This window comes from Manis javanica, chromosome 8 (genome assembly GCF_040802235.1).
Source record: "Manis javanica isolate MJ-LG chromosome 8, MJ_LKY, whole genome shotgun sequence".
Classification (NCBI taxonomy): Eukaryota; Metazoa; Chordata; class Mammalia; order Pholidota; family Manidae; genus Manis; species Manis javanica.
In genome coordinates this window covers 66,714,121-66,726,626 of record NC_133163.1, presented here as the reverse complement: position 1 = coordinate 66,726,626, position 12,506 = coordinate 66,714,121, and the positions used below count along the sequence as shown (strand labels likewise).

General features: G+C 34.2%; 1 protein-coding gene across 10 annotated transcripts in view; it reads right to left on the bottom strand.

Annotated features, from left to right (window-relative positions):
• Positions 1–12,506, bottom strand: part of HEATR5A (HEAT repeat containing 5A) — a 118,971-nt gene that overhangs the window by 16,379 nt on the left and 90,086 nt on the right. For all 10 annotated transcript variants that reach the window (XM_073211396.1, XM_073211400.1, XM_073211402.1 and 7 more), the window contains 6 exons: positions 9,863–10,044; positions 8,583–8,651; positions 7,130–7,309; positions 5,166–5,388; positions 3,329–3,574; positions 1,902–2,029 (listed from right to left, as the gene is read on the bottom strand). In XM_073211396.1, the coding sequence (XP_073067497.1) occupies positions 1,902–2,029; positions 3,329–3,574; positions 5,166–5,388; positions 7,130–7,309; positions 8,583–8,651; positions 9,863–10,044 (1,028 nt within the window). The remainder of the gene's footprint in view (positions 1–1,901; positions 2,030–3,328; positions 3,575–5,165; positions 5,389–7,129; positions 7,310–8,582; positions 8,652–9,862; positions 10,045–12,506) is intronic.

Genomic DNA, 12,506 nt, shown 5'->3' with positions numbered 1-12,506 from the left:
ACAAACAACAACAAATGTTGGCGAGGATGTGCAGAAAGGGGAACCCTCCTACACTGCTGTTGGGAATATAAATTAGTTCAACCATTGTGGAAAGCTGTATGGAGGTTCCTCAAAAAACTAAAAATAGAAATACCATTTGACCCAGGAATTCTACTCTTAGGAATTTACCCTAAGAATGCAGCAGCCCAGTTTGAAAAAGACACATGCACCCCTATGTTTATCACAGCACTATTTACAACAGCCAGGAAATGGAAGCAACCTAAGTGTTCATCAGTAGATGAATGGATAAAGAAGATGTGGTACATATACACAATGGAATATTACTCAGCCATAAGAAGAAAAGAAATCCTACCATTTGCAACAACATGGATGGAGCTAGAGGGTATTATGCTCAGTGAAATAAGCCAGGCGGAGAAAGACAAGTATCAAATTATTTCACTCATATGTGGAGTATAAGAACAAAGGAAAAACTGAAAGAACTAAACAGCAGCAGACTCACAGAACCCAAGGATGGACTAACAGTTACTGAAGGGAAAGGGCCTGGAAAGGAGTGGGAAGTGAGGGATAAGAGGAAAAACGGGCATTACGATTAGCACACATAATGTAAATGTGCTTTATCTTCTTAATCACTTACCAGGGAAGGCAGTATAGCACATAGCATCTTAGTATGCTGATAACAGTGACTGTAATAGGGTATGTGGTGGGGACTTGATAATGGGGGGAATCTAGTAACCAAAATGTTGCTCTTGTAATTGTATATTAATGATAGCAAAATATAAAAAAATTTAAAAAAAGGAAATTTCCAAAACAAGATGAGCAATTTGGCTCAAAGAATACATGTACTGCCATGTAAATTCCCACATTTACATCAAAGTTTTCTAGTAATAACAAAGGATGAGGAAGAATGACATTAAGAGTGGCTAAGTTAGTGAGCATAGAATGGATCTCTCTCTAAAGAATAAAATACACTGGAGAAATAATATTTTGTTTTCTCCTTTCTATTGGTTACTCTGCTGGTTTTCTTTCATTTGAAAATAACAATAAATCTGTCATTATAACATTTCTTTTAACACATAGAATAAAAAAACACAAAACGTTTAAAATTTACTCAGTATAATCCAAGTCACATAGGAATCTGTTTAATCACTTAAACCTAATAAATGATAGTGTTAATAAGTTACATAATAGTCTATGCAGACTGGAACCATAGCATCCATTATTCTTAACATCCAAGAGCCAGTAATAAAAACTTAATATGTTGGAAACACATGATGCTAAAGGTGTCTGTCCAATACATAGTTGCTCTTGGGAAGGCAGTTAAAGGAAGTGCCACGGTTTGTAATGATCCTTTTATCATAGTCACAACTGGGTCAGATACTAGTGTCTGACTCCACCTACAGGCTAGCAAATAGTCGCTTAAAAAAAAGACCTGGTGAAACTCAGCCAACAGGAATACTCTGTAGTGGACAGCAACTACATGAATATTCTCTCTTGGGGAAATGGAATATGAGCTACAGATGTATACAAGGAGTAAGGGGCCCAGAAGCAAAAAGAGATGAAGATGGTATGCCACAAGTAATTAGAGGCTACTCTACCTCTACTGGACAGTGCAATAGACTGACTTCCCATCAATGCAGGGAGTTTGACTAAGAACTGCTATACAGGGTGGTTAGATGGCCACAGCAGAAATATGAGCAGAAGCAGAGAGAGAAAGTGGCAGTCCGAGGCACGACTGTTCCTGAATCAGCACAGTTGCTGAAGGCAATTCAGTTCTGAGGCCTAGCTGTGCAGCTGTTTAATTTTATTTTTATTTCTCTGTGTTCACTGCAGTAACCTGAACATATTTCTGCTCCTGTTTCTTGAGATCTAGAAAAGCTTAACAAAAAAAACCAAGAAATCACCTGATCACTGCCAATTTTAGATCTGGGCCAAGGGACATCTAGAAGGGCCTGTAGTGCATGTAAACAAGCAGTGATGCTTTCCATGGTTGCATCTGAGTGTAAAGAACATAGAAATTCCACGCTGATGCCTGTAGAAAGCAGAAAAAAGAGAAGCAGCATCTTTGAGATTCTTAATGAAGTTAAAGAATTAATTTTTCATTCTGATAAGATATGCAAATAAGCTTAGCAAAATGGTAATGCAAATAAGCACAATGAATTTAAGACTCTAAACAATTAAGTGATAAGGCAAATCTCTTAACAGACTATACCAAGAATAATCTCAATTAGGCTTGTGCACTATTGCATAGTTGCTATGCAATAGTTCAAGATGCAAAATTTATAATAAAGTTTTACCAGAGATCTTAACATTCATAGTTTCTTAGCTTAATTTTGCCTAAAATACAGAGTGACTACCATGTATCAAGCCCTGGACTTTACATGTATCATTTCATTTCATTCTCACAATACCTGAGAAAGTAAATGTTAATATTATTACCACTCTTTTTAAGATAGTATTACACAGAGCTTAAATAATTTAATTTGCCCAAGGTTACAGTGGGTACATCAAGAATTTGAATGGAAGTAGTTAAACTGCAGTTTATGTGCAGCCCATACTTCATTCTATAAAAGTTTGCTTTTACAAAGCTTATCTCAAGACAAATGGAAACAAAATTTAAATATGCCCAAGGATATTAGGAAATCTGGTCATGTCTGGCCTAGGAAAGAGCAATAAGGTAAACCACACAAACCATAGATCTACTTAATCATTTACCTTTATAACCCTTACATTATACTTCATTTAACAACACTTCTTTTTAAGTAATGATCTCATGGATTGTTTCCTCAGAACTAGGTAAAATATGGAAAACCTTTTTTTCTTATTCTAGAAATTCACTGTATGTTAGAAAGACACCTCACTTTAAAAATAAAGTTACAGGAAAGCCAAAAAATGGGTTTAACTTCATATATCTAAAAATCTACTTCAACTTTAAATATTTGCTTGCAGTTCTGTACCTTCAAGTATATTTTCTTGAACCTTGCAATCTTGGGGAATTGGGGGGTGGGCTGGGGAGACTCAGTATATTGATATTTTTAATAAAGATACTGAGAAATTCAGAACATTTGTAGGTACCACATAGACTTTTTAAAAAGTTGTGTGGAAGATGGGCTTCGCTTACAATTTCTATAATTCATTCAACTTCATGATGAAGTCAGCTTGTAACAGGACTCTAGACTTAATATAATAATGAAATCTGCAATTTATAAAACACATACAAGTGTCCTCAGTTACATCAAGGCTATCACAGGCACCTAACAGAATGAAGTAATAGTCGTCAAGAGCAGATAGGTACAATTCAAGAAAAACTCTTGTAGGTGTTTTTACTGACCTAAAATAAGATGGAATCTATCAGTGTAGACATCCTCAGGGGACTTCACTGTAGCCCCAGATGAAGAACCCTGACACATGGAAGTTGGTGTTACAGGCCTTGAGAGATTAGCTGCTCCTTCATCTGCGTCAGCCACAAAGCCTGTACTGGTAAGCCACAGTGCTGTGGCGTGGAGGATAAGCGCCCAGGAGTTATAATAATGCAATTTTGCATTGTCACTAGTTTCTGCTGTGTAGAAAGCACCACCTGTAAAAAAGAAGAAGCAAACAGTTTCAGGAGAAATAATAGAAAAGATTAGCTTACACTATACTTTGTCTGTTCTGTTCTAAGATACAGGTCATTTCCATCATTGCAAAAGCTCCTTAATGACCCTTTCCAGTCAGTCCTTTACACCCAAGGCAAATACTTTATGATTTTTATCACCAGATTTGCTTTGCCTGTTCTTAGCCTTCATATAAGTAGAAAGATACACAGTATGCACTCATTTATGACAAAGTTTTTGCTTAACAATGTTTTTAAGATTCAACTGCACTGCTAATGTTATCAATATTTTTCTTTCTTCTGGGAGTACAACCATTGGTTCATAAGTTTGATGTAGTATCTTTAGAACTTTCTAAGAAATATGCAGGCTTATTCTTTTTATTTTTAGTCATAAAATATTTTAAAACAAATGTGATTGCTGTATGTATGTTTAAAACCAATACTGCTACCCTGCCTCCAAGATTAACATTAATGTTTTGCCTTTCTTAAACCTCTTACTTTATTTTGTGTTTAAGTTTGCTTAAAAGGTCTTTGTAAGCTTGCTTTTTTCCCCAACTAACATTATGTTTTTGAGATGTACTTATGTTGATTTATGTCTGTCATTTGCTTTTGCTGATAAAATATGTCAATAAGTTTATTTCCATTTTTCTGCTACTGAAAAGTACAATAAACAGTCTACATGTCTCTTTGTGTATAACTCCCATTAACATTCTAATAGAACTAGACAGGCTGGCCCCAAAATTTGTACCAATAAGTTAAAACAAAAAAGTTGTTTTTATAAGTCCCTAACATGAAAATGAAGAGTGGCTTCCTGATATTTAATCCACAAAATGTGGTATTAATGACTACAAAAATCAGATTCCTATTCCCATTCCACATAAAATAAATTCTAGCTGGACTGAAGTCCAATGTATAAAGCAAAATAGTAAAGCTTACAGTTCTTTCTGATCTTATGTAAAAAAATGTATTGGGTATTACACAAAAACAAACCATAAATGACTGATCACATTAATTTTAAAAAGGTAAAAGAAAGAATAAGCTATGACTAGGAGAAGGTATCTGCAAGGCATGGAGCCAAAAAAAGAATAATATTAGAAATTTTTATATATTAACAAATCAGTAACAAAATGACAAATACCAAGTAGATGATGGGCAAAGATTATGACAAGGCAATTTATGGAAGAAGATACTTAATCCTTAAAACTATGAAAAAAGACTCTCAACCAAGGAAATAACAAAATAAAACAAAGACATATTATCCCATACCGATCAGATTGGCAAAAATTATTAAGTCTAACATATAATGGTTGGAAGATGTAGGGAAACAGAAACATGTTGTTGGTGGGCATACAAACTGTCCTGCCCATTTTGGATAGCAATTTGGCAGTATCTTCTGAGGTACGATGTGAGGCCTTGTGATCTAGGGCATCAACTCCAGGGTGTGTACCAGAAGCAACTCTCATATTCTATGAATGACAATTCTTCTGGAAAAAATGTTCCAGATAAACATTACCTGCCAAAGGAGAAGCTTTGAAACATTACTCTAGAAATTATGTAAATAGCATACCCCCCTTACCTTCAACAGGAAGTTGGGAGGCAAATTCTGGAGGCAAAGTTAAGAGAGCAAAATCCTGAAGTGCAGCAAGCCAGAGCCTACTCAGTGTGCCCAAGTCTGTGTGAACTAAGTCAAGTAGCTCATCTGATGAATATGAACCATTTATGACACTGTCCTCTGAACAGGTGGTAGTCTTCAGAGGTTGTCTGTGGTTTTTATGTCTTTCTACAGCAATTATGTAGACCTGTTAAGGGTTAATTTGTAAGTAGAGGATCTTATACCTGCTAAAAAGGTGCTCTAATGTTATTACCTGGCTGAGGAGGCAGACATACCTTGAGTATACTGGACTTGAAATGCATTGTGATACCAAAAAGGTATATATACGTAACCACACACACAAAACTGGGGTAGGAAGATCCAAAAGTATTATCTTCAATGAGATACATTAGGGACAACAAATAGTTTGCAAATATACCGCCACTGTACTTTCACAATCATAATATAACTAAAAGATCGTTGCACTCTTTTTCACTAAGTCTAGGTACGGCATTAAAATTCATCTCCTCATATGGTTTCAGGTGGCCTTTTGAACTGCAAAAAGCTGAAATACTGAAAGTTTCGATCAAAGTTACCAGTGAATTGCTACAAAAAATGTACATAAATAGATTTAACATGGACTGTTTATAGGACTACAGAATGTGTAAGTATACAACATAGCATATAACATATATTATCCCTTTATCTACAACTCTAATCCAAAAAAGCTCTGAAAAATATAAGTCTGAGAGAAATTAATCTGGTGGCAAGACTAACTCAATTTGTGTGAGATTATTTATGTCTCTAACCAACACAGAGTGAATATTCAAATATTTTACTATCGATGTATTAAATGTGTTTGATTATAGCTTCTATGGTACTGCCCCAGACTTCTGGATGAATACATAGAATATTTACTGTATTACTTTTAAAAACCCCTCAAATTTTGAATTCCAAATATACCTGGCTCTCAGGATTTCCAAGTGGATTACAGAACTTAATTGTAACAGAATGTCGTGGTCAGTTATTATCTTTACTGAGGGGAAAATAGGAGGAGGTAATGCACTTAAGCAAAAGCCCAGAGAACTCAAATCATTATAAAGAACACTATATAAACAGAGAATTATTTATAAAATACGTTACAGAGATTTACAGAATTTCTGTTTGCTCTACTTAAAGTATAGGTTTAAAAGCACAGAGTTGACTGTTAAAGATCATTAGATTCAGCTTATTAAATCAAGGTAAAACTACTTCCTAACCAAGGTTTGTCAATCCTAAATAACGACAAAAATAGACATTCTACAATCTTCAGGTTTTAATTAGCTCTACTGGAGGAAAGCCTTTCTTACATATTAGTTAATTCTACCATTTGCACTCTGTGACTACATAACTTCTGATATGTGAATCCAGACTGGGCTAAATTGGTAATTGCTGAAGCTGGATGGTGGGTGTATGTGGGTTCATTACACTGTTCTATCTACTTTATGTATGCTTGAACATTTTCATAGTAAACTAAAAAATGATAAAAATTTCTTCCTGATTAGAGTTCCTTATCCTTAGAAAAGAAAATGACTCATTTAATATTCAAAAGCCATTCTATGAAAGAGCATTAAAAAGGATTATACTAAGTATGTGTTAGAGTTGCTAGAACCTACTACATTTCCATTAATTCAGATTTCAATAAAAGTTGATTTGCACAGGCTATTATTATAAAGTCTGTCTGGATCATAACTGCCCCTGCTTAAAGCAGCAGATAAAAGACAACAGAGGACACCTTAGAATGCTTGGCCAAAATATAAATTAACATTTAAGTAAATTTCATGTTGAAAGTCTTTTGTTAACCTTAAAAAGTGGACTTACTTGTGTTTTAAATAGTTAATTTCAGTTTATGGCCTAAGGTACTTATTAACAACTTACAAAATTGTAGTTATAAACCAAGAAATACCAACCTCTGCCCAGGCTTTTAGCACAGCTAAGATCTCCATGGTAGAAGCACTTTCATTATATAAGTGACTTAGAGCTTCTTTTCCAGCTTGTACTTTTGTTAATGATGAAACAAGCAACTGATGAACTCTTCGGAGATCATTAAGGTCACTTACAACTCCACTAGCTATCCAGGCACTGCAAACCTGGTATTTAAAGAAAATCCAAAGTTACATTTAAAAATTATAAATATCTCCCTTATGAGTTCAGCAGAGCCTGAACCCATATTCCAGGGATCTAGTCACTGAAATCATCTTGCTATCAAGAAACCCGATAGATGCTGTGGATAACAATAGTTGGAAGCCAGCATTTCAAAAAGGAATGAAGTCCAAGGTTGAAGCAAGGAAACCAGTTCTAATAATAAGCATACCAACTAAAGACTTTCAGGTGTTATTAATACGGAGCAATGAAGCCATGACAGGTTATCACTTTCATATATGTTTGGATTAACATTTGAGTTAAATCTCTAATCTTTATTTCATCTTACTATTTTTGGATCAGAGATTATGTGGTTAATTAATGTAACTGCTGAAAAATAAAGAACATTTAAAATCCCAATGAGGATTTTGATTTTTTTGAAGATAAGATACTAAAAAAATTTTTAAAAAACATCATTAATAATTCTCTAATGGAAAAGTTCTCAGTTACCAAGGAGCTCTCTATGGTTTTCCTGAGTATGATGGAATTTCTTTTCTAGAGAAAATTAATTTTTCCTCTTCCATCTATTTATTCAGTTCCTGTCTCATTTCACAAATGATTTCAACTGGCTTAAAGCAAGAACACATATAATAAAGTGATGATAAATTAAAAACTTGGTACAATATTAACTAGTTCTCTGAATACTGAAGGCACTCAAATATTTCCTAAATACAATTGAATAAAAGAAAGTTGAAAGTACAAAAATTAGTTTATTCCATTATGTTTATTATAATTAATTCAAGCCAGTGCTGCTTTTAATTATTTCAGGTCATTCCAGGCTAGATACTGAGTGTTTGAAAAGCCCTCCTAGAAAAGCAACTGTTTAGAATTATATATTATATGGCTCTTAGATGTATGAAAAAATGCTCTAGCTCATGTGAAATACAAATCTAAACTATCCTGAGAAAACCCTTTTATTCCAGCACATAGACAAAAATTTACAAGCTAAGAACTCACAATGTTGTTGAGAATGTGGAACAACATGTACTTGCATACACTGCTGGTAGGAGTTTAAATTGGTAAACCCCTATAAAATACTCTTTAACCCTTCAATTCTATCTTGGAGAATCTATCCCCCAGATATTTGCTTTCACCTAGTGAAATAACCTATGCAGAAGGCCATTTACTGCAGCACTATTTGTAAGAGGAAAAGATGAAAAAAACATTTAACTGGAGAATTATTTCCTAAGAGAGGGGGTCTTTGTCTTTTTAACCATTTACCTGACATGCTTTGGCAGTGACATCAGGTGGTGTCTCTGAAGTGAAAGCTGGTCTAAGTGCAGCTCCTACCTGACAAGAAATTATATAACATATCAAGCATCAGTAAGACAGATAACACAAGCTCTTTCTCTTTTTAATGTTATTTTAAAATTATTTATAACATGTACTCTGGACACCTGTTTTTGCCTGCCCAACATTGTTGTCCTGTTTTTAAGATAACAGCATTCCAATTTTCCTTTGGGTAACCTCTCTCTACAACTCAGCCCATGTTGTTGCTATGGAGCTGACAGCATTGTCTGGCTCTAGGGACTAATGCTAGAATAATGAAAGCTCTACCTAAGAGTTTTGCTGGGAATATTGGGAAACAAGAACTTTGTCTTTACAAGACTCCTGATGCTAAGAAAACCATCTTGATACCACTTGGGAAGAGCAAATTTGAGAATACAGTGTAAAAGAAAGCAGAGTGAACTAAGATTCCTGAAAACAATTTTTCTTTTCTGCCTAACTGAATTGTATTTCTTTCATTTGCGATTTTAAGAGGGCTAAAAATATAACAGAGCTCCCCTTAATTAATTGTAATATTTTATTCTAATATAATAGTTATGTGTATCTCTAAACCCTTCCTTTTGCTTTCTCCCTAAGTATACACTGGCATTATCTGCTGGGAAGACATGATGGAGACTGCTAACTAACTGGTGGACTGCCAGCCATCAGCAGCTGCCTTTGAATCATGAGGTATGATACCCTGTATGACAGCTGCTGGAGGATTACATGTGATCTGTGTAATGTAACATGATGATTTTGTTATCTTCCTTGTTCTTCCTAGATTGCTCAATGCACGAGTCTGTATCAGTTAAAAAGATTACAGAACCAGTAATAGAAATCTGAATTCTTTCTTAAGCCCAGAAAAAGTAAACAATCAATGAAGGCAGTTATATCTCTTCTAAAAGTAATGATCTGAAGATAAAACACGCATGTAGTCTAAATGCAATATTTAGTAACAATTTAGTGTTATCTTAAGCTTATCCAGGTATTTTGTTAACTCCTTTATTCCCCCAAATTCCAAGGTTTTGATCATGAAAATTAACCTTTAACATTTATGCATTGTTTTGCTTTTACTTGAAGTCTCTTCTTCAAACATAGGCATTTTCTATATACTAATGGTATATTAGAAGATACACACACACTCATTTATGTGTTAAGAGGTGACATGTCAGTTAGTTTCACAGACTTTTTATATGGGTATTTAATAATAAAATTCTCTAACAGAAAGTGCTTACATTAGCTTGATACTGTTCCAGAATCACATGACCTGGAAACTCTGGTTCTGGAATAGCTGCAAATCGCCGAATAACAACTAACAATGTTTCAAGGCCAGAAAGACGGAGATGGTCACTGTGATCTGTGGCAGCCATAAAAGCCATGCGAATTAAGTCGGCAAGATGTAGCACCAAAAAGTCGTCTACAAGATTTAAAAAAGCTTATCAAGAAAAAGAATATGCTAGAACTAAGATTTATATTAAGTGATAATTACTTCTTTTAATTTCATGACCTAGACTTTCTTTTAAGTACTTTTGATTTACTTTTTTTGTTTTACTGTTAAATAGACTTTAAAAATGGATTTACTGCACCATTGCAAGTACTCACACACAAAAAACTATCCCAAAGCAAATAATTATACAGCTGTTAAAAAACCAATGGCACAATCAGCATCCTTTCACAGTGATATTAGTGCCTTCAAATAAATATTCTGTTCAGCCTTTCTGATAAAAGTATATTAGAAGGTACTTAGGAGACTTTGCGTTTTGATGAATCAGTAATTTAATTATTATCTTTATGTTGAGTTGAAGCTAAAAGACAAGGTTGCTTTTCAAAAAAATGGTTTTATGTGGTTCTTTATAGACTAGATTACGTTATTTTTGCATGTTATGTGTGGTAACACATACTAATGGCAAAAAACATTTGTACTTACAAGATTATAAATGAGAATTCCTTTCATTCTTTTTTTTTTTTTTTGAGAGGGCGTCTCTCATATTTATTGATCAAATGGTTGTTAACAACAATAAAATTCAATATAGCGGGGTCAATGCTCAATGTACAATCATTAATCCATCTCAAGCCTAATTCTCGTCAGTCTCCAATCTTCTGAAGCATAACGAACAAGTTCTTACATGGTGAACGAATTCTTACATAGTGAATAAATTCTTACATGGTGAACAGTACAAGGGCATTCATCACAGAAACTTTCGGTTTTGATCACGCATTATGACCTATAAACAATCAGGTCAAATATGAATATTCATTTGATTTTTGTACTTGATTTATATGTTGATCCCACATTTCTCCCTCTATTATTATTATTATTTTTATTTTTAATAAAATGCTGAAGTGGTAGGTAGATGCAAGATAAAGGTAGAAAACAGTTTAGTGCTGTAAGAGGGCAAATGTAGATGATCAGATGATCAGGTGTGTGCCTATGGACTAAGTATTAATCCAGGCTAGACAAGGGCAGCAAGACATCCACGGATGCAGAAGATTTCTCTCAAAGCAGGGGGGGTGAGGTTCTGAGCCTCACCTCTGTTGATCCCCAAATTCTCACCTGATGGCCCCCCTGCGACTGTGCCTGTCTTAGGTTGTTCCTCCCTTGAGGAATCTTACCCGTCTCTGGCTAACCAGTCATCTTCCGGGGCCATACAGGGAAATGTAAAGTTGGTAAGTGAGAGAGAAGCAATATTCTTTGAAAAGGTTAGCTTTTTACTTCTTTGCAGATTTATGCCCTGTGGCTTCTATGCCCAGCACTTGTCTCGAGGTATCTTTACCACCTGGAGGAATTATGATACTCGGTAAATTCGATATGAGGCACGAATTCTATTTAAGGGTTGTAATTAGGAAGGAAGAAGAAAAGCTATAGAGGTAGCAGATGGAAGAAAACATGGGAGGATTGATTATTTCTTTGACATATCTTCTTGTAGAGTACCTTAAGTATGTATAGGTTTTAAACTACTAATTTGCACACACATATTAACATAATAGGGAATTCCTTTCATTCTTACAACACATTCTTTGGTATAATAATTCTACTGGGGAGAGACATAAAACAATTATTTAATAGTGTTCCAACCATAAAATGTTTACAGGTACAACTAACCTTTATCTAAAATATGTAGGAGACTAATTTAAAGAAGAATAGTCAGAGGTCACACTGAAAATAAGACAACTCTCTTACTAAGTGCAAATTACAATTTTAACTGGGACCACAGGAATCAGTAAGCACTCATGACTTACTAATTTTATATATATCAGTATTTATTATAGAGCTCACCACAAATAAGACACTCAATAAATGCTTGCCTGAAAAATCATTAAAACAGAGATAACTAATCCATAACGAACTCAGACTCGCAATAGAAACATTTTGCTTTGTAATTATTTTGTGTGGGAAAGAATATTTCCAAGGCATTTAGATATATACACTGTATCTTTGAACATATGTGCTTAGGTGAACTTTAAAAATTAGGCATTAAACCATAGCACACACACATATTTAGGTAAAAATAATAAAACTGAACAATAAAAGGTCAAAATGGTCTTACAACCACATTTACTTTACATTGAGATAGGCTCAAATGTTTTCTAGGTAACACCCCTGAAATAAAAATAATCTATAAGCAAAAATGACCTAAATTATAATTCAGAAAATAAGTTTTGGGAATAGCTAATTAATTAACATACTACTTTCCAAGAACAGGATTATTCTCTATAAACAACTCATGTATATGTCTATTATACAAAAGTGAATGCCAATCTAAGAAGCTTAATAACACAAAAAATGTATTTAAACATTAAGAATACACTAAATGTATAGCTTACATAAATATTGTCAATGTTTCTTAACTGATTTGGAAGAATAAAACCTACCTTTTA